This window comes from Accipiter gentilis, chromosome 14 (genome assembly GCF_929443795.1).
Source record: "Accipiter gentilis chromosome 14, bAccGen1.1, whole genome shotgun sequence".
Classification (NCBI taxonomy): domain Eukaryota; kingdom Metazoa; phylum Chordata; class Aves; order Accipitriformes; family Accipitridae; genus Astur; species Astur gentilis.
The window spans coordinates 11,864,296-11,887,893 of NC_064893.1; the positions used below are offsets into that span (position 1 = coordinate 11,864,296).

The 23,598-nt window shown below is 35.8% G+C and overlaps 1 protein-coding gene across 45 annotated transcripts in view; it reads right to left on the minus strand.

Moving 5' to 3' along the window:
- Positions 1-4,402: 4,402 nt before the first annotated feature.
- Positions 4,403-23,598, minus strand: part of CLASP2 (cytoplasmic linker associated protein 2) — a 152,631-nt gene continuing 133,435 nt past the window's right edge. For all 45 annotated transcript variants that reach the window (XM_049816873.1, XM_049816892.1, XM_049816872.1 and 42 more), the window contains 10 exons: positions 23,300-23,443; positions 19,021-19,164; positions 18,473-18,579; positions 17,500-17,653; positions 16,541-16,769; positions 11,919-12,112; positions 10,961-11,089; positions 9,031-9,237; positions 7,773-7,889; positions 4,403-6,664 (listed from right to left, as the gene is read on the minus strand). In XM_049816873.1, the coding sequence (XP_049672830.1) occupies positions 6,578-6,664; positions 7,773-7,889; positions 9,031-9,237; positions 10,961-11,089; positions 11,919-12,112; positions 16,541-16,769; positions 17,500-17,653; positions 18,473-18,579; positions 19,021-19,164; positions 23,300-23,443 (1,512 nt within the window). In that variant the 3' untranslated portion in view covers positions 4,403-6,577. The remainder of the gene's footprint in view (positions 6,665-7,772; positions 7,890-9,030; positions 9,238-10,960; positions 11,090-11,918; positions 12,113-16,540; positions 16,770-17,499; positions 17,654-18,472; positions 18,580-19,020; positions 19,165-23,299; positions 23,444-23,598) is intronic.

A 23,598-nucleotide genomic window follows, 5' to 3' on the forward strand; every position in this document is an offset into this window, starting at 1 on the left:
TAGACAGCAGCATTGCCCAGAGAAAATTTTGATTTAATCTATCACATCATACCCAAATCAAAACTTAAGTTAGCAGGTTTTACTGGCTGTGGCAAAAGACAGAGTTAGTTTTTTTTGGTAGAAGATTCAGAAGTCTGTAAAGGGGGACAAGTTCAAGTGTTTGTTATCTGATATTCTATGCTTGCTGTGCACCTGCTTGGTAGCCTAAAAATCAGTACTTGGGACTCCCAGACTGCTGCAGCAATGCAGGCTTCCTGCATGTTCAACGCTCTGAGGCAGCTTTGGTACCTTGCCAGGTCTAACATTTTCTAGCATTGGGCTGTCTTAGCTTTGTGGACAAAATCCTCCAACATCAGTGTTCTCCTCTTAATTCCCAATGCGGAAAGCGAGACATTCTGTATTCCAAGAAAATCTCCTTCCTAAAAACATTACAAACCACAGGGGATTTTAAAGGTTTTTAAGAGCAAGAGCTACAACTTACGGGGGTTAAATTAAGTATATACACCATGTCTGTCTTCTCATATTCTGTAACAACCCTGTTGTTTTCCACTTTCTAACAGGGCAGAAGTCTCCTTTCTTACATGGTTCAAGAAGCAGTGGCTCATTAACAGACTTCTGAGAAAGGGCAGCCTTGGATGATACCAGCAGTTACTTCCGAGTAAGGCTTTAAAAAGCTTCACCTGACAATTTCTGAACAATCAGGTAACGTCCAATTTTAGGCAAATAACAGCTACATAAATAGTCATGCATGAAAACTCCTTAGTGAAAACAGGTAATTTCATCTGGATAAAACAATTCAATTGATTAGTTGGCCAACATGGCCACAGCTGTCATCTGAAAGATCCAAAACCATATCAAACACCTCAGAAATTCTCTGCATAAACCACATCCATCTATAATGGCATTTAATATGGTGTTAATAGTATGGTGTAAAAATTTTTTAGCCACATCAGTTTAAGTTTTGCTGAAAGGCCAGAAATTACTATTTTACCACATAAGAGACTTTTTGCACTTGTATACCATTACAGTTTCATTTCAAGTGTATTATATCAGATTAGCAGATAAATTAATTAAGCATTTTAAAACATGCTAATCTGCAATTCTAATTGAAACAGATGCATCCAATTCCCCTGCAGGCTCGCACTTCAGCTCTTTAAACCACGTTGAAATCACAGTTTCCTCATCTTCCCTGGTATTTTAACATGAGCTACATATGCTCAGGCTAAACAAACTGTGCTAAGAAACAGTATTTTATATCCATCCCCCCTCCCCGCCCCATACAGGCAGACTCTCAAAGCCTAAGACAGATATTCACTTTTGCCAGCATCTCTGGCAGAAGTTTCTGATCCCAGGGTGCTGCTGGAGGACCAGTCTGCGATTGTTCCCCAATCTGATTTGTCTGGAATAGAGTAAAGGAGCTCCCACAAGGAACTCTGCAGGCTCTGCCGTGAGCAGAGATGACTAGATGGTGAGGGAATACCTGACCAGTCTAGCTGACTTTTGAGAATGTCCGTCTGCTGCAGAACTTAAATCTACGCGTTTGTTTTTACTGGTATATACCTTCCTTGGATAGACAGGCGCTACCTTTAAAACTAGCCTGACACACAGTTAACAGAACTGACCACACTACTGATTTTAGTATAAGTTTATAGAGGTCCAAAGATGCACACTGGTGGACAATGACACAATCTGGGAAAGGAAGCACACTAAAATGGAAAACCTGTAAAACTTTGATGCCCAAGATGAAGTTTAGTTACCAGTGGTAACAAGTCTGGATATCAAACAGTTACACGCAGGTATGCTGCTTTTTCCACTGAAGAAAGGTATTTTGCATGTTTTGCTATCCATCATTTTTTCCAGTCTGACTCCCTCAAGGTACGTTTCATTAGGATCACTTACATCTACCTAAAATACATCAAGAGTTACAGAATTTTTATATTTCATAGAAATCATACAGTATTCAAAACTACTTGCAAAATACCATTTCACATTTTCCAAGAGTTACTATTAAACAGCAATTTACAACCATAGTTGCAATTCTGTCCCAGCAGAAATTACCTATTAGCAAACTTTCCCTAGTAGGGAACTTCTCATTAAACACGATTATCCTGAAATCCTATCAGCAAATGAAGAAATTTGTTAACTGGCATAATCCAAGCTGCACAGTTTGGGAACCCTGAGGTCTTAAAATATACTTAAATATGCAAACATGCACACAATATACAAAAAAACAGAAAATTAAGTTTGATTTTTTTTTCCACTTGCCAAACTAGCACAATTAGCTTCTCAAACTTCCCACATTACCGAAAATCTTCTGTGTTTTAACAAAAAAAAGAAAGAAAAAAATTAATCTGTTTAAGAGAACACTTATAATACACAAAGCAAATCTTTAAAGCATGTATTTTAAAGAGTTGGAAAACTTAATTACAAAATGTATGGGGAAAATGTACCAAGTTTTCTTTAGGGAATGTAATATGAATACTGACTTTCATCTTACCTGGAAGTAGACTGCAACTGCAAACCTGATCAGTTTACTGTTGTAAATGGGAGAAAACATCAGTTTTCTCTCTCCAGATAACCCTCCAGTTCCCTAACGGCCCATTTATCCCCTTCATATTTATGTTTATTGTGTTCTGTGTTTCTGCTTGCTATGTCCCAAACTGACACAGTGAAAGTTACCACAACCAGCTGAACCACTCTCACTAGCCTATCACAGGGAGTAACTGTAGCGTAATTCAACAGATTTATTACTCAAGATTATTTTCTCCTTAATGATTGTTTTCAAAGGGACAATGTCATATTCAGAATTTGAATTCTTTTCCTGAAAATTAAACTGCGAGCAGTTTGGGGCTGCATTCTTAACAGGCTTTTTACATGGGTATGTTTGTGAATTTACCCAAACATTTAAACATTCATAGAAACTACCAAGGATATATAAATGTTTCAGGATACAAATGTTTGTTCTTTTGGCTCTAGGACTCAGACCACAAATAATAAACACAACTCAATCTGTTCCAACCTTTATCTACAAAAACAAACAAGCAACCCAAGTCAGGAAAATTTACATGATCAGCTCTCCTTTCAATTTACATTTACTATCCCAAGTTCCTTGCTAAGACTTCAGCTGAACATCATGTGTTACTCAAAATTCTTTAAAGCAAACGACATCCGAGACATCCACGATATGCATTTCCTATCCCAATTCTGCATGTAGCTTGCTTTCCTTCCTCTTTTTTTAAGCCCAAACCCAACCTTTAAGAATTACATTTCAGTATTCAAATGATTGCAATTATCTATCTTTACAGAATATTAGAAAGAAATAAAGAAACCATTTCTGAAAGAACAGCATCTTTTAATTGTCCTAATTCTTCCCAGATCTTTATGCTAATCCATTAGAGAAACCACCTCCAGCAGTAACATAAGGCATGACTAATCATTGCTTGAATTTAACTGAGCTAATATCTATTTATAATATAGGAAATGAAGGCAGAAAGCAATGCAGTGAATCTGATAACTGGCTGCAGTGGAAATAATTTTGTTGCAAATTCTTACACTCTGATGGTTCCATGTAATATAAACAGATTCTACCCACTATAGCAGTCCCATCTTTGGTGGAAACAGAACTAGTCATATCATAAGTAAAATATTCATTTAAATATATTGCAGTTAGATATTTAATACATGGGCTATCCACACATAGAACATTTAAAGATGGCTTAGAAGCAAAAAAACTGATGGCAAAACTTTATGTAAATATCTTCCTCCCCCCGCTACCTGGAGCAAAATTTTTCAGTCATATAGGGGATAAAAACTACTTCCTTCCTACCAACCTTTGTTTATACATAAAAAAATTAGGTTCATCCAGAATATATACTGTATACTTCAATAACTTATTTTTTCAGTATGAAATAGCATCTTCGAATAGATGACGAACACCAGTCATCTGGAAATGATCCTCTGAAAATAAATATTACCAGTAGAAAAAGCAGGAATTGCATATGGGACTATTAAGCTTAGAATTTAAAGTGACCTTCATATAATCAAAATGTAAACTACAAGGTTGTAGACTGAAAAATATTTTTGAAATATTAAAAAATAAAATGCAAACAATGTATAATGTACAAATAAATGAAATAGGAAACAAGAAACCTGCCTACATGAAGGAAACTGGGTTTTCATAAAGATTCTATTCAATTTCCAAAAAACATTTTTCTCTAGCATACCTATATTCACAACGTGTTCTCAAATGCCAAGTCAGATTTAGTAACAAGAGTGTATAAAGACACATCATTTGGACACACAGAACATGAAGATTAAGATAAATCTTTTTTAACCAATGTTGTATCAATCACATATATAATTTTTCTTATAGCATGTGATAAAATAAAACAAAACCAGAATGTATACATTGCTAATTTTTTAAGTAATGTTATGTACATTTTATTGCCAGTATATGCACAATGGTAAGCATAGAACTATAAATACACAATGTAATTAAACAGTAGAAAACAACAAGAATGTTACACGTAACAAAGGAAAGAAAGAGGAGATACTATTTTCTTGGTGGTAGCTGCTAAAAAGGGCTAGTGATGAGTTATGACAGTCTTGATTTTAAGTCTTTATATATATTTCTACAACTTTTCCTCCAAATAAATCTCTGCAACGGCATTGCTTCTTTAACAAACACATCTTAGTTCTTTCTATTGCATTTACTGTTTCACTAAAGTGAAAACCACCTTTCATATAACTACAAGCATCTGGCTTAATTTTTATTCAGTTTTGCTTTTCAGGGTTCCTAGCAAGTAAAGTGTATAAGTAGTTTCTTATGACATTTGGCTGCAGTATTGAAGAATAGAGTTTTGAATACACATTAAATGATAATTTGGAGAAAAGAAAATAAAGAAGATTTTCTGTAGATAGTTCTTCCACCGGGTGCTATTATGCAGCAGCTCAGTCAGGAATTAGTCACCCTGAAGAGGTAGAGAGAATTTTAGCCTAGCATAGATCATCATCCTTGGCACCACTATTTTCTCTCTTATCAGGATACACTTCCTACAACTAGACAACATCACAGTCAAAGGAAAAACAAGTGAGGGAAAAAAAAAAGTTCCACCATTCCTGGGAAGGGCACTGTTCCATCCCAGTTCTCAGTTAATTAGCCTGCTGCTTATATCCAAAACAAAATAAAAAAAAAAAAAAGAAAAAAAGAAGACAGACAACATCTAGGGACACATTTACTTGATCTTTGTTCTCTTTCCATTATCAAGTTCATAAATACAAAGAACCATTATTCACAATAAACTAACTCTTTTTCAAAAATGGAAAAACAAACCCTGGAAACATTTCCACACCTTAATCCAGATGGGTCTTGAGGATGCTATTCAAGAAAACCATGCAAATAATTTGGTGCAGCTTTCCCTACTCATCCAAAATATATATTTTTTTGATCCTTTAAATTAAAAGGTGGCAAGATCTATAGCATTTGTGACTATTCCCCTCCCCCCCCCCCCCCCCCTTTTAAATTCAATGCAGAAAATCTTGGTGCTTTTAGGAAGGTAACGAATAAATAGTTTTCTGCACTGTTGTCATAAAATCCCATGTGAGTTACAATACAAGACTACTTGTTCCAGCAATTAGGTTGAGAGGAAACATTCTAGTGATAAAGATAAATACATACTGAGCATGCTTGGGCAGAGCACTCCATTCTGAAGCATCCTGCTTGAAGAACGAAAGGTGACAAGGATGGTTCACGTCCATCAAGTGACCATTAACTTTGCTGCTAAAAAGCAGACTGCCACACTATCACCAGGTCAGCAATGCTACCCTGAAAGGGCCGTCTTCCACGTTAAGAGGTACTGGTTGTACCAGTCCTCTACTGCGCACACTAAATTCTTATTTATGCAACAAACATACAACCAATGAACAATATCACTTTTACAGAACTGGATCGATCCAGCTTTTTTTTTATAGGCATATTTCTCAATCTCTAGAATATCCCAAACAAGCTGTAAATAAGATGATGAACCACCAACACAGTGAACAAGTCTCACTGCAGTTCAGACTAGTTCAGCCTTGTTTCACATCACTTCTTGTTTCTAGCGAAGGACATGATACTCAAACAAAACAGCAATAAGAAAGTAATGTTATCTGCAGCTGAATAAAAGCAACGGAATTTATATTTTAACTTCTGAAGCTTAAAGCATACCGTTTTAATTAGCATTAAAAAAAATATTTTTTTTTTAATACAGTAACACTGGCAAAAGTTAGTGGGAAGACACAGAGGATTGCGAACAGGATAACTGATGGATTAGATTATTTCTCAATTTTATTCTGCTTTGATCAACTGATGTTAATACTGGTTTTCCTTGGATTTGGAATATTTCTATTGCAACAGTCACATGCAGGCTGAGGACAGCCGTTGGTTAAAGAAAACAAACAAACAAAACAAACAACCAACAGAAAAAAGGGAAAAAACCCCCAAGAAAAAAGTTCCAAAAGTTGTATGTAAGAATTTTCCTTTCACTGAAGAGGGCCTTGCCCTTGCTTTAGGAGACCTGGTTAACTCTTGTCAGCTTCATTAGCTTTGTCCAGACATATCTGCTGTTGTATCCCCTGGTCCAGAGCCTGTTTGTGCACGTTTGATGTAAAGGTTCAATAACTTCATCTGCAAATTTAAGCCAGAAATTCACCTTGTTTAGTATTTGCAAACTGTACAGACTACAGGAATGGTATAACAAAGGAGACATTAAACCTTTTTTTTCCCCAAAAGCAAAACTATTTTTGACACAGTTGATTCAAAGGTAACATACTTGCCAAGGAAAACATCAAACACAGCAAAATTTGTCCCAAGGAAACTGCTCAAACTTCTTTAAGGATGTAAAGAAGAGAATGATTTAAGGTAGCTAGATTAAGATAGATGGAATATTTTCCTCAAATTACAATGCTGTTCTAAAAGTAGGGGTTTGTGTGTTTGGTTTTGGTTGGTTTTTTTTTTTGTTTTCTTTCTTTCAAGTTAATGTTGAGGTTTTAAGCCTGTAGTTAAGTGTTGTTGATGCTGGTACTTACTAAAGCTTCCAATACTGTCTAGAATCACATTCAATACAATCACTGCCAGAGAATATTTTTAAGATATAACTGTCTTACTCAAAGATATAAAAAAACAATTGTGCTGGTTTATTCCCAAGGACAAAGAGATTCACAGTTAACATACAGCTGTTTGCATGCAAAAAACTGTATGTAAGAGATGTCAATAAAATCGTAAATATCCTGAACAAAAAAGGACCACACACTGATTACTATTATTATTATTTGAAATTAGTGGTACTGAAAAGACTGATGAAAGCAAAATAACAAGGAGGGAGAATAAATAAAACTCCTGTATGTAACATTTACACATTACATTTATTGCTTCCTAATCAGAACTTGCATGAAAAACAAGACAAGAAATACTGATAGGAAAAGCCATGCTGAGTACAGCCATTACCACTATTACCGGGGATACCACCAGTAACTAAATCCATTAAACAGCAGTAAGAAACATAATTCAGTATCTATCTTCATGCTAAAGTTTGTACACTTGCATAAAGATCTATGGATTTTCAGTTTTGAACATTTCATGATGAAGTTATATTAATCCTTGGAGGGTTTCAGTAGCCCCGATATTCTCATTCAAGTATATACTTTTATGAAACTTCCTGGCAATTACAACCAAAATGCAAATGCACGCATGCAATTACAAACCAAGATTTCTTTAAATGCTATCTTTTACTTACTTTACTGCCAGTGAGTTGACTGAGATGTGGTTTTAGCTCATCACCAATTACTGCATGAATGGCTACAAGGCAGAAAACACATGCCTTACGAACACTGCTCTCTGAATTATCATAACCCTACAAAGCAATAAAATTAACATTAATACCTTATCAGTTAATGATTAAAAGTCTCAGAAAGCTATTTACTTATTTACTATAATAAATAGATTGAAGTCTACAGTAAATTAATGCTAGGGTAGCCCAATGAAGCATTCCAACAAAAAAACAAACACTCGAATACAGAGCATGCACTTAAAAAGCAGGCTGCTTATTAATCACCAATGATAATAATTTTCCAGAGTGAAATTAAACCCCAGGCAATCCTGTTTGTAAGTTACTCTGGAAACAGAGCTGCTGTCATGCAATACAGGAGTACATAAGAGAAATAGTTCTAGATTATACAGATAATTACTTAAAGAGAAGACCACTCAATTTAGAGCTTCCTTACTTTGAAAGAATTATTTTATTAACAGCTAAAGATTCTTTTATAAACTCCCATCTCATTCCTTAATGATTTTTGTTTCTTTTGCCACTTTGCTAGTATCCCATGCCTGGCTGTCTCACTCGCATCTCCTTCTCAGAGGGCCCCTTCTCTGCCTTCCTGCAGATGTATGATCGGATCACAACCATTAAAGACAAAAATCTGCAGAAGGCAGCTGTCAAACTCTGAAATGTCTTTATCCATCACGTGCAAATTAACATATCTTGGCTCTTGGTAAGGTGGGAAATAATTTATTATTAAAGACAAAGGAAGAGAAACCTCTGATATCCTTCTCATTTTATTAACTTTTCCCCAATCAACTGCTTCTTTGCTCTGGCTTCCCCCAAACCGCAAGCGATAAAACACTACAATCATATGCAAATCAACACAGACAATTCCAGACCACATGATTACAACTTGGAAAAGGCATACAAACAACAAAAAACTATCTTATAACTAAAAGTATCTACCAAGCTTAACTATAACCAGTACTTTATATCCGACTGAGATTTCCTTTGAGTCCCAACCACAGTTATAATTTAGCTACCTGCCAATCAAAGAGTTTGTTCCCACTGTCTAGAGTTATTTTGGGTCAAAGCAGCCATCAGCTATCAGAGAAACAAAATACTTCATGAGAACAAAGTGATATTGTTTTTAAAAAGTCTTTGCAATTCTTATATATACACTTTCTTTTTGTTTGTGTGTGCTTGTTTTTTCCTTCCTTTCTTCTTTACTTACCTGTATTAGACCTGGCACAATCTCTGGTAAAAGCTGAGTAAGGGTTTCTTTAGATACTCTTTCTATGACTTTTGTCTGCATTTTAATTGCAGCCAGATTAATGGGGTAATCTGCAGTTTGGATAATTGGACAAAGAACTTTGATGCACTGATCTGGACTAATGGAAGTGGCCAGCATGGAAGCAGCTTCTTCAGCAGATCTCACCACCTATTGAAAGAAAAAGACATGAAAAAATTATTTACAAGAGACTGTTACTATGGTCTGTTATCTGGCAGTAATGGTCTTGAGCATAAAAGTTTCCTACCAAGAGCTATACAATATTGTAGAAATATGTGAATGAAGAGCCCTTTGAAAATCTGTTTACAAGACTCCAACTGTTGGACATACTTTCCTAAAAACAAGATTCTTCCCAATATTCTGTGGCTAATCTATGTCCTCGGCAACATGCGTATCAGTTTTTCAAATCTGCTTGTTGAGCCGTATCTGAAATTCTTCTATTCTCTAATACCCTCCAACTGCATATTGAAATACCACCACCTTTGTAAATCTATAATTTCTTGTGTTGTCATTTGTTACTGCTTAGGTCAGTAACCACCAAGAAGACATGTTCTCACATTCATCTCAAAAAACATGTTTAATGACATGCCTAGATTGCCGCTTCTAGAAGTCAATCTAGCTGTCCTGCCTCCCCTCTAAGTTTGAAAGAAACTAAGAGAGGAGAGTACTTCAACCCTGAAGATTATGCAGAACAAGAGTAATTAGGTAGGAAATCAACAGGTACAGAAGCTCAGGATACAACACGGGCACAACAGAGAAAAATCACATCTGATCTTCACATTAGTGCAGCTGCAGTGTCTGCCATCTAACAAGACAAACCACTGTACAAAATCAGCAGTTTGTACACCCATGATGTACAAAACCCACCATAACTGTTTATCTCCATCCTTCTCCCCTTTACTCTCTCACTCATATACATGAAACCAAGAGAGAGAAAAAGCACAGTAACAGAGAAGGAAAGATGGGGACAATACGTTGTAATATATAGAGCGTATGAAAAAAATCCAGAGGGTGCAGGGAAAAGAGAAACAAGTATCTGATGAGTGACAAAGTCATTGGTATGGGGGAGACTGCAGTCAAACTTCAAAACCTGGAACTCCACAGTTACGTTCCACAGAGTTAAGTGCCCTTGCATGGGGAGGGCAGGGAGAAGATGTACACGTTTAATAATAAACCTGGATTCTTTCCATAGCATCAGTGACACCGACGTGAACTGTTTAATATTGGGGTAGTTACTGTATTTGTGTTTCTTATATCTATATGCATTATCCTTTATTATGTATGCATGCATTGCAAATGCTTCTGAGCAAGATTACTTATCCTTCTACTTCTGAATCCCCTCACTATTCTCAGCCACAACCAGCTCCTCCCTTTGATATGTTCCTGTGTGTTCTCCCCTAACAACATTCAAAGCCACGGTCTTGAATGGTGCAGAGCTGGCTAAAAATGGAAAGGGTTGACAACTCCTTGCCATGTTCAGTCCCATCTCTCAACCATGAACCTTACTGAAATCCAAAAGCTTGTTGTAGAGCTCTGGGACACTTATATCTGGCTTAAGATGTCATGCAAGGAAAAACCTCCCTTCAGTTACTCCTTGAAGAGCAATAGTAACAAATTGTCAGTTACTATGTCCTCTTGGACAGCACCCAAGGCAATTGTTATTAGGGCTGATATGAAACATTTGAGAGCTTATAAAACAGCAGGTTTTTTTTTCTTGCATACCCAAGTTAACTAATAACAGCTGAATGCCTGATTATTAAACTAATTATTTGCTCAGTAAAATCTGACTAATTGCTCAAACATTTTTGGACAGTTGTTTCATTTTGTAGTAATTTGTCATAACCTCAAACAAACAGAATAACTGATTACTAACCTCCTTATGAGGATCCTTATGTGCTTCTAATGTCTTCATGATCGTGAGCTCTGCATAATTCTTAAACCTTGCTGGCTGGTTTCTTAGAATTTCTCTTAGAACTTTCAACGCCAAAGCTCTAATTGCATGCTAGAGATTTAATATTAAAATGAATGAGATATGTATCTTTAAACAGACATATATATTAACATTTGTTCAGCAGCTGGGAGAGTCTTTGGTAATGGAAAAATATCAGATTATACTCTACACATATATACAGTATGAACCTAGTGTTAACAAATAAAGCTAGGAAAAAAAAAAAATCTTAATTTTCTCACTCTTCTCGATCTCTCTTTTTGCAGATAATTCAGGTGGCATATCATAAACATGTTGCTAACCTGAGTTATCTATGCCACCAAGAAGTTAAGTTGCAAACAGTTTTACTCTTCACAAGTGCTGATAAAACCTTTAGCATCACATCATCCAAACACATTTTTGAAATTTTTTTTACAAATTATTATCTTTTTTTAAATAAACCCCCCAAGTATTAGTGTCTTTTTGATCCTCAGTAATTTCAAAAACAGGGCCCTTGTAGAGAACAGTTACTAGAACTCAGCCTCTTCACAATGAGCATTAATGTATTTTAGGAATGTATTTTTAAATGCTTTGCCACCAATAATGCTTTGACATTCTAGATTGCACCAGGGTCTATTAACAGATAAGCTTTGAATCCCAGTGAAAAATGTTTCATTTAATCTGTCATGTGGGAATCCACAAATACAAATACTTGAGAAGTATTACTGATGCCCTTTTCACCATCAGAGCATTCAGAATTCATGACACTTTCGTATTTCCAGTTTTTTGTTTTCTTTCAAGACTAACTGGAATTTGTGTCCTTCCTACTACCCATACAAATTTCAAAGATACTGAAAGTAAACCATGTGCTTTGTTAACATTAACTGGATTAATCCGAATTTACCTCTTTATCTCCAAGAGTTTCAAGCAGCAAAAGTAATATTGTTTTGAAGTGCTCATCCCAAACACCAAAAGACTCTTCCTGAGTTAACTTCATCAGCTCATACAGGGCAGCCTTTCTTTCCTCAACTCTCTCATTATGGTTTGATAACTCCTTCAGTAACTCTGCAACCAGATCAGAATGGTCCATGGGAGGCTCTGTCAAAAAGGAATACACAAACACAGTTATCAGATCATTGCAAATAAATATTACTGCCTGCTGCACACTGAAGGATGTTTTCTAGGATGGCTAGCTGGCTTTCTAGCATGCTTTTATTTTTTTCCTCAAATTTGTCTGCAAAAATTGCAATTTGGCCACTACATTTTCAGCGCAGCCAACACTGCCAAAAACCACCAAAAAACCCCTACAATGATATCTCAAACCCCCCCTGTAAGCTAGTTTACTGCAAGAGTTTTTATGCTTGCAATACCCAAATTAATAAGTACTCTGCATCCTTTTAAATCTGATCTATATACACAAGTGCCTCCTTTGCCACATAACCCTTCCATCCAAGATGATAAATGTGTCTTTTCTCCATTAGTATTACAGAATTGCTTAGACTTTGCAAGCCATGGTTCCACAGCAATAGCTAAGCTGTCAACACAAACAGGGGGGAACCCCCCCCCCCCCCCCATGCACAAGAATGGTGCTTGGTACAAAATAGCTGAAACAGAAGCAAACCAAGGCTGTTAGTCCCACAGAGATTCCCGATAGCAGTCATTACGAGATGGCTCTGGATTTTAGTTTTGGGTTGAGAGGATTCCATGATGATGGAGAAACACATTGGTAACAAGACCCATATTTGTAAAGACTAGACTGTGCAAGATCTGCAAACAGTCAAGAAACTTAAAAATGGTCTTAATGAAAATTAAATATCAAGTTGTTGCCTTTATTCCATCATCAAGACCCATTTAGCCTTTAAGAAAGAAAAGCATATAGCTTCCATCTTTGCACTGAGACTTTTGGAGAAATTAACAAAAACACTCTTCTCTGGAAGAAGGTTGAAAATATTGGCATAAAATGCAAGTGTTCCTGCATTGAATCTTGCCTAAAATTGTTCCATTTATTAACACATGAAATATATTCTCCATAACAAATTGATTAGGTCATATACTGAGAAACCACAGCCCTTGAACATCTTATATTACTGTATTCAACATTTTAACTTAAAAATGCTATACAAAGCACCTGTACAAAGAAATAAGTAAAAGCTGAATACTGTGTGTCAAGTATCTTAAAAATCACACTGTTTCTGAACCCAACGTTCCTATTTGCATTCTGTTTTGCACGAATAATCAGAAGCACAAGCACCTGAAAGCAAAAACTTTTTTCTGCAAGCACTTCTACTGCCTCTGTCTTAATACACGTTTTGCAGGCTCCCTAAATGGATCATTAACGTTTGCTTAAAGGACAGACTGAAATTGCATTAGGCGAGTTATTAATTAGTACAGATGAGCAAAATGGACAATCACTTTTACTGAAGCAAGATCATCACTTTTATTACCAGAACTATTATACTTGTTCTACCAAACTGTGAGGATTACAGCTATAGGAAATGCTATTTTGGGAAATGCATATTGACACATAATTAGCAAAACTACCCATATCTGTTTGAATGGAGTTATTTCCACCGTGAAAATATCAGAATGAAAGGAGTGGCAATTTGAACATATGGAGGGAAGGGATAAAGAGAAAAGAAGGTAGCAGCCATGTCCACACAGGAATAAAGGGAAGAAAGAAGCTCCATTAGTGGAGAAAATAGCTGGAAATCCTGAAAAACATGAGGACAACCAAGAGGAATGTGCCTTCACAGCCTGTATTTTCCACTCCTCTGTATGACTTAGCACCCAGTGTTTCATTTCCAAATATTCTCCAGATAAGAATGGAGAAGCGCAAAAGTAGACCTATTCAAAGTCTACTCTCAAAATTTCTTTCTCAGAAAGAAAACAAAACACAAATGAGGAGGAACAGATGCAACTCCTTCATTTGAATGAATTAAAATATGCATTGGAGATACAAATATTTGATGAACAGCTCTTCTCAAACCAATCAAATAATATTCTTTTGACAGGATAAATAGTGTATGCAAGTATGTCCTGAATTTAGTAAAGACTTTCTTACTGTCACACATAGCATCTTGATACAGAAGCTATGCAAACATGGTGGCCAAAAAGCCAACGAAGTGGGTGCAAAACTTGATGAATCACCTGCAGGGTGACTGGACTATAAATGGCTTTCTCTTAGTCTAGTAGGATACGAGCGATGTCCCTGCTCAGGTCTGTGCAGAGCCTGGTTCTGGTTGATGCTTTTGTTAATGCTATCGAAGGAATATAGAGACCACTTATAAAATCTGCAGATGACATCAATTTAAGATTGCAAACATTCTGGAGAACAGGATAAAAATTGAAAATTATCATGATAAATCAGAGGAAGAGTCTGCAAGAAAAAGGATGGTAAAGGTAAGGCAAGACACAGAAGCAGAAATCTTAAGGCCATATACAAAGTGGCAGGTAAAAAGCAAGATGTTTGGAAAACACAGTCCATTGGAGTAAGCTGAAATAAATATGCTTCTTAGGAGAGGAACACTGTTTTTCAACCAGACACTGCATTTAATGAGTCTGGAAGTAACTTAGAAAGCCAGGTCTCCCTATGCTTTGGATAAAGAGCATCTACCCCTTAGAGAAAAAAAAAAGAGTGCTAGTGGCTAGATTTAGGCTGTTACTCTGAAAATCTTTTTTACTGCAGGAGAGGCAAAACACTCAAATGGCTATTTGGGCTACACTGAGGCACCTCCTCCACTGAAGTTTTTGACAGTTAGACAAACCATTTGCAAAATACACGTTCATGCCTCAGTGCTGTTGACAGGACTATATGAGCAGCTAAGGTTTTGCCATCTAGCCCTGTATTTCCACATCTTTCTCCCAGTAACACATGAGAGGATAGCTGGGAGTCCAGTAAAAACAAGATTTTGTGTCATGAATAGGCACCAATTCTGTGGAATTTCTGAAAATTAAAAACTAACATCCAACGAGTGCTTCAGGTTTATAGGAAAAGCCTGCAATTCCTAACTGAGGAATTGTAGGCATAAGGTATTTTGCTGAGTGCATCCTTGTTCATGCAGACTTTTTCAAAATTATCCTAGATGAAATGCTAAAAGTAACACAAATAACAGAATGCACATGGCATAACTAAATGCTAATGGTGAACACAGGAATGAATGTGAGTACTTTGTTAAGATCCATTAAACAGCAAACCTAAATAATGCATTGCAGTACTCCTCCGGCCAGGACAAACTAATACTGGATGTGTATGCTTCACTCCAGCCAGTCATGAATCTTTACAAAACCAGAACATGCTGGCGCAGCACAGATTGCATTTGGTTTAATGCAATATCCAGAAATATGTTGTCAGAAGGTGTAAAAAGGCTTACACCATGTAAAACAGGATCCCTGTAATACGGGATCCCAATCATAAACTGGCTCTGTATATGGATGGCAAAGAAATTTAATTATTGATATTTACATGACATGATTTGTAAAAATATGCTTTCCCCTCAATCTTTTTCAAAACATAATAATTGGCCATATGCCTCTTCACTAAACAAAACAGAAAATTAAGAGAAAAGCACCTTACTTGTATTTGGTTTTAAGTTAATGTAAACTTAAAGCCAACTTACAGAACAGCTGAATAAAACAGCATGTCAGAAAACAGCTTTGCTCTTCAACAGTTTCTATAACACATCTTTGCTGGATGACAAAAACAAAACAGTCAGAAGGGGGAAAATTAATTTGTCCCTCACTATTAAGAAATTTGTTTACTTAAAAACTGATTTTAATCTATAACCGAATAAGAAATATCAACAATGATGAATACCAGACTATGAAAACCACCTACTGCTTTTTAAAATAACGATAGTAGTGATACTTTTAAACCTTCCCAACATTTACATATAAAGAACTACCCAAAGATATACTGAGAAATATTAAAAAGAAGCTCTGGAAGCTTACAAAACAACAGCCCAAGTTCCTAGATTTACATGGGCTAAGTGAAGCACATTCCTGGTAAAAGCTGGTTTTTGGATTTTTGCTGTTTTGTTATGTTTTTTTGGGGGGGTGGGTTGGTTTTTTTTTTAAATAATGTTTAGTCAATAGAAAATGCCAATGTCATGTTTCAAATACAAATACATTACTAACAAAACACTCTTTCACTGAATTCCCAAACTAGTTTGATCCAGGTTTACTTCCTTGCTGTAAATCTTTTTTTCCCTCTTTAAATTTCAATCATAAAACAATCTGATAAGTAAATTTATATTGATAATACTGCTACAGGATGTGCTACCAGAAGTATACAATATAGTTCAGTATTGATCTCACTTCTACCCTTAATCTCTACAAATACCAGGTAATCCAACCATGTCACTCAAGAGGATTACTAACAAACAAATTGGAAATACAGTATTTGTAAAAACCGCTCAAAGCAGCAGCTCTAGTGATACATACATTTCTAATAATAAATGCAGACACTGAACTGAAAGATGGAAAATCTCACCATTTTTCTTCTAGCACAGAATGCAATCTGAAGCTTACCATCAGGAAATTGCTCTGCATCATCATCAAACATGGCTTCTTTCAAAGCAGATTTATTAAAGGAACTGACACCATCAGAATAATTGTATGGGTTATAATCTCGTGAACGTGGTGAAGAGTGGGGAGGCATTGTATTGAGTAATGACGTTTTGTTATCGAGCGCTGTTCGGCCTGTATCGCTCACACCACTTCCTGCTCGTAGGTCTACTATTCCAGAAGCACTGCAAATCTGCAAGAAAAGAAAAATCATATGAGCACATGAAATACACACTTACATGTTTCAATTAACTACATTACTAATTCATCTATGTAGCAAAAACTTACAAATATAAAAAATTTCAAACTAGCCTTCAAATAAGAACAGTTTAAAAACTGTTAAAAAAGTTTCGTAAACTTTGCTTTCCTAAAGAAAAAAAAAAGAAAAAAGTGTACGTAGTCCAAAAATATTCATCATGAACTAGAAACAGCTGTCAATATTTTACCTCAAAAGTTTGATGCTAAGTAACTAAAAACATGTTTAAGCATAAACACATTTGGCAAGCTCAACAAATCTGAAAGCCAAAGTTCCATAGAAACAGAAGTTTAAAACACTGCATGTAGCACTGAAAAACCCACCAGTTTTGTACAGAATAAAATAAAACCTTTGGAAAAACATAAGTTAAGGTGCAGACCTCTCAAGAACTGAACTCCAGCTGTTTTGCAAGATAATCTATTTTTAAATTGCTAACATTTTAAATAAACAAACAGCTAGTGCTACTTCATATTAGCATTTACATTCCAAAATGTGGTTCAAGACTAGGAATATATATTTCTAAAGCTCTGAAGTAATTTTGGATAAATGTCCCATTTCAGAAGTCGTAATATATAAACCTACTGAAAAAGATGCTTTATCATCTGTAATGAATCAAGCCATTGGCTTAGTTTGCTGATACTAAGATACACTGATTTTAAGTACTCACCGAATCGCCATCATCTTTTTTGGAATCTCGTTTTACAGGCTCATTCATATCTTCCTGACTACGAAAACTGAAATTCTGAATGGCTTCAGTGACTCCACGAAGAGAGCTGTAAATATCTTCAGAATTCATGTTTTCAGTGTCATAGTCAAATGCACTGTGGGTCACAAAGGACACATAAATTAAGACGGGTTTATTTTGTGATCCCATGTTTTTAAGTAACATTAGCACAGAACAACATAGACTCAAGAAATATTAATAAAATTATTATTTTTCTTGAAACACATTAAAGAAGAAAGCTGGCTCTCCACATCACGAAATTGTATGATGGTACATCTTAGTAAGTGTACTGCCGCTGACAGATAAAGCACTGGGACTAGCTAGCTAAGGGAAGGGCTACATTATGTAGCAGCATCTGCTGAAGAAACAAACTTCTGCTCTGTTTTATGAATATGAAACAACTGGGATTTTTACACGATAGTCTTTCTGAAGACAGTTCCAAAGTAAGGAGGACTGATAAAACTCAACAGTTTCTACAGTAAGTTGATTTCTAAAAGCAAAATTACAAAGTCCACTTCGTTGGCAACATCGGTAACACAAAATTAAAGACCAAAACGTTTATGAACTACTACTTTTTTAGCCTCCCCAATATTAAGTCTGGTTTGATGACCCAGCTGACCTAGTCTAACATTTGTTGGAAATGAACATTTCTGTTTTCTAACCCCTTTGCTAATCTATTTGCACTCCAAGGTGAACGGCCCTTTCCACCTCAGGCCAACCCTGGGACTTGTCATACCCTTCAGGGAGGCTATAAGCAGTTCACTGGACTGTCATTCTGTGGAGAGAGGGGGATTATTTTTAGCATCTGTCACTTTGTGCAAAATTCCCTCCACGCTTTCACCGTCAGAGTTACAGTTTTGGATAACATGTAATGAAGCCTTAGATGCAGAACTATAGCAACACCAGCTTACGTTACCTTGGTGACAAAGTGTTCTGCGATGTATTGGTTGGGGAAGTGAGAGGACTTGACCAACTTGCTGGGGAGCGTGGAGTAGGTCTTGTTAAAGGACTTCCCATTGATCCCTGGAGGAGGAGAGGCGAGAAAAGATACTCCAGTAGGACTTCAGCTTCCCTTTTAACTTATTATTGTATTTATTTTCTAGGGCCCAGAAACATTTAAAGAGCTTCTATTTAAGTTCTTGATTGGCTAACCAATTACTAATAAGTTCAATCAGGTATAACTTTGAAACAAGTAAAGTAAAAGATAAACTACTCTTAAAAAGCACATGCAAACTTATTAGGTCACTTGGAAGCAACACAGACTTAGAAAGTATCATTCTCTGGAGGCAAAAGAAAAGGCATTCCATAAAGAGTGATATCTGCTATTAAGACAGAATTCTACACAGGATTTAGGTTGCCTCCTGTCCTCTACCAACCTTCTTGCTCTCACAAATAACTATACTGAAATGGACTTATGTTCAAAACACCAGTAACTTCAGAAAGAATAATAAGAGGTGTAGATACCTGACCACTGTTGCCTGTATTCCGGAGATGATTATGGAGAAGCTTTGTGGCTCCATCCTGAAATGTTTTTGGTAAAGCACCCAATAGCATTGTAAACTCTGGAGTGTTGAGTTCAAAAAGGGAAATCAGCACTGACTGTGCAGCCTAGAAGAAGAAAATACACTTTGAAGATATTAATTTGAGTTTCTAAAGTAATTTTATTAGCAAGAAATGCTATAATGAGTGGTAGTCACAAAATGTGACTTAAGTCTTGACCAAGCTTGAATAAGGATGTTAACAGATATGAACAAAAGCAATTCATATTTGCTGGTGAGCTGTAAGTTCAGATATTGATAAATCCAGGCACAGAATAACAAGCTTAAAATTTGCACAATCATTTTAACAAGCAGTCCTTGAGAAACATGCTCCTCAACGCTCCCAACCCCAGATCCCTACTTAGTAAAAAAAGTACTGAAAAGAATTCACAAAATGGCTTTTTAAATTTGTTCAATTTGCCAAACCCTTTAAGAGAGGAATGGAACACACCAGGCAGGAACAAGCCTGCAATTCCTTCTCCTAAGTTCTGCAAGTGGTAATAACAGATTATGGATAATCAACACACTAGCTTGAAAAGGCATGGTTATGGATTTAGAATTTTTTTTAAAAAAACCAAACCCCAAACAAAAAAAAAAAAAAAAAAAAAAAAAAAAAAAACCAACCCCAAAAAAAAAAAAAACCCAAACCCCAAACCACAAAAAAACCAACCAAACCCCAACCCAAAAAAAAAAAAAAAAAACACAAACCCCAAACCAACAGATATCCTAATTTGGAATGAGACAGTCTTGATTTTGAGTTGTGATCACAGCACTTGATGTTCTTTATAACTTACCCTACAGTCAAACTAGTTTGTTAACCTTCCCCCACCTTCCCGCCCTGCTTCCTTTAGCTTTTTAAAAGATAAGCAAACATCATGAAGAATAATTTAGCTGACTACATATTCTAAAGATGAAAATTGTTAAGTACTGGAGTTTGTGGTCTACTGGATGTCACCTCCCACACCCTCAATTTTAATAGTTCATCTTTATCATCATCCTCATCCTACAGCATGTTTTACTATATATTTTTTTAATTGGTATCAAAAACCAGAGCTCTTTACTGACAAAGCAACACAGTAAGTTACGCAATGGTTGGGTTCCCTCTAGTAAAGGAATGTTGACTGCATGACTTAGTAACGCTTGTACAGTTTGATGAATATTCACTGGGTAGTCTAACAAACATGTCAACATAGCAACTAAACCAACACATGCAATGAAGACCTACAGATTAAGTTCTCCTAATTTTTTAATAGTTTCTTTGTAGTACAAAACTCTGATTCTAAGATTAAGCAACTATGTCTAGTTTATACAGCTCACCATCAAGGTCTGCCATGCACTGGAGAGAACCAGTGCCTCATGCTAGACAGAATGATAGGCAGCTTGCTTAAGTAGCAATATACTTCAAACAAGTAGTTTAGAAAATTCTTTTAGACATTTATTTCCCTCCTTTTGCTTCCAGAGCAATGAACTGTAGCATTTTTTAATTAAAAGTGGAAAGCCAAGGTATGAGCACACATACCAGCACACATCTCAGTATTGTTTAATGACAGAAATACTAGCGTGTTAGATTGCCACAAATTATCTTTGCACACTCGTGACTGGCTGTTTTCTTTAACTTTTATTCCCTTCTCACTCTGAATGCCTTCCTTTCAAGGGAACACCCTGAATGCCCTCTACAATCTGCCTTTAATGTTTCTCTTTTCCTTGTTATTTCTTATGGTCAGTCTTTTAACAGAAATTGATACAAAGCAAAACCAAAACAAATCCAGCAACTGAGCAAAGGCTTGGGAATTACCACTTTCATTTTTCTGTCCTGTTATCCATGTCTCCACTCCATAACACTGTGTCTATTTAACACTGTGTCATATCAGGAAATAAACCGGTATCATCAAGTTTGCCCAAAATGAAGCTCAGCCTGAAGTATCAAAATTGATACTGATTCAGAGAAGGTTTTCAGCTATACAATTATCTATTTTCTCTCTCTCTTCCTTGAAAAAAAAAAAAAAAAAAAGAAAGCATTTTAGAGTATTTGGAGGTTTTTCTTCTCCTCAGCATAAGCTTTCTCTCTTGAGATTTAAGTCCAGTCATACAGATAACATCTTTAAAAGTCTGCAATAAGGATTAGAAATATTTGTTTAGTTTTGTTCTTAGAGGAACTCTTAAGATGATTCTAATTCTTTCCAGAAGAACTCTAATCTTAGAAGAAATCTAGGTTCTGAAACATAAAATTTCACCTTCCAGAAAGGACCTCCAGAAAGTACTACCATGTCATTGAACTGCACTAAGAGTGCCCAGCTTCAGATTAATACAATAAAAAAGCATTTTCATAATACTTAGTACCGGAAATGTTTTTACTAAAAAACCCCAAACCCAAAACCAACAACAACAAAAAAAACCAAAACCCAAACCCATCAATTACACAGAAATACACTTGGCAAAAACTTTTAATTTAAAGAATCATACTAAATGCTATAAGCTTATTAAAATAAATACAATGAAAAAGCCTGTGATAGCGGGCTGTGAAGCCTGTTAAGAGAATGAAACATTTTGTACCATCAGAATAACTTTTTTGACTACTTATTGGTGAAATTTTATTTTCAAGAGTTATTAAAGGCTTTTGGCAGTAGTTGCCTCTAACAGCTGTGTTATGGAAAGAAAAAATAAAATGAGAAAACTTCAAGTAATTAAGGTGTTCCAGATGATTAAACTCACTAGCAATTTTTTCCATGATTCAGTTACTTATTGACATAAAAATGCTTATTAGACATATGAACCATCAGATATGACAGCTTGCCACGTGTCTTAGTACTAAAACTTTACTGATTTAGAAGATAGTGCTGCTTCAATTCCTCTCCTGTTTTATGGTCTTATGTATGTCACTAGAACATGGTACTAGGGAAGAAAAGTCCATAGGATATAATCTATTACTGCTTTCTCACACTCATGAAGTTATAGAAGTGAAAGGCAGAAACATTATCTCCAATATAAACTGTCCTATATTTTTTTATTACGTATTCCACAACTCCTTGATATCTGCAATGTTTGTAAGTTATTTTTACTTCTGTTCTCTTCACATTACACACTTTGTGAGACAGCTCCCCCAAAACATCCCTCCTAAAGAAAGGAAGTTTTGGTACTGTTTCTAGAAACAATGAAGTTGCCAACTCAATTAAGTTGCCTTAATTGAAAATAGCAAAGGAAATCTGAATGAATTGTTACAACTCTTCAAACTGCAGAAATAAACAGAGAAAAAGAAACAGAAGAGTTAGTTCTCTGTGTCAAAGATGCTTGCACTTACAAGCCATGAAGTAAATAGGTTTGTTTAGCATTCAAAAAGTGTTAGCATGCTGATAATGGCAGCTACGACAGAATGGCTGGTGACAATCAGAACAACAAAACTATTCCACCAAACTGCAAACAGAATTCAACGATTTTTGCTTTCTATAACTGGAAGGACTATTTTGAAACCATTTCCAAAGAGTGCACGAGTACATTTCTCATGGTTATTCCATATCCCTGGTACATCTACACAGCTCACAAATACTAATTTTCACTTCACAACAGTTACGTGGAAAAGGGAGTTTTGCGCTGGAACTGGACCATTGCAAGAACAAACCTTTGATACTACCTTAATTAAAGCACAAACTTTCTTTTGTCAAAGGGTCAACAGTTATTTACCTATCTTTTGTTAAACACAAAGGATTTGAGAAAATCCAGAGATTGAACCAAGTCTGCTACCAAACTTACCATTCCTGTTACAAATGTGCTATTAGTATCACAGAGGGTGGTCTCTAAAGTAATATTAAAACTATATAGAAAATGCCCACTGAAGAGATTTTAATACCAGATAGTGCTTGAAACAAAGTTATTCCTTGTATTATGAAAGATAATCTCAACGTATTAACACACATGAAAAAACAACCCTAACGGAGAATTTCAACATGTGCTAATTTTAAATTTTTACTTAAATATTCTTAAACATACAATTTTTGGCAGAGTTTTACTTTGTCACTTCTAATACTTTATACAGAAAAATAAGGTGTGTTTGCCGAGAAGGATATACAAGTACCTTTTCTCTATGAAAGAGTAAGTTTGTTTTTAAAGAGAAATAATTTTTTTTTGTTTAGGCAAGAAATATGAGCTTCTCTAATTTGCCAAGATACTTCGAATGTACTGCAATTCTAAGCACACATTAACAAACATACCTTCCTAACATCTGAGCTTTTAGGTTCTGTGGTCCAGGTGATAATTCGAGACACTGCTAACCTAGTTTCACTTGAATTTACGAAATCTCCTGGATCCATCTGTTGTGCGAGAGTCTCTATGTATTTAAGGATTGCAACTTTGACCTGCAAAGAGAAATAGAGTCAGGTGGACAATGAAAATGGTATGCTGCAACAACAAGTGTGCTCACAGAGTAGAATGTTCATTCCCTAAATAAAGATGATTTTTTTTTTCCAATTAAACTAAACATCTTCTCAGCATTAATATAAAACTCTACAGA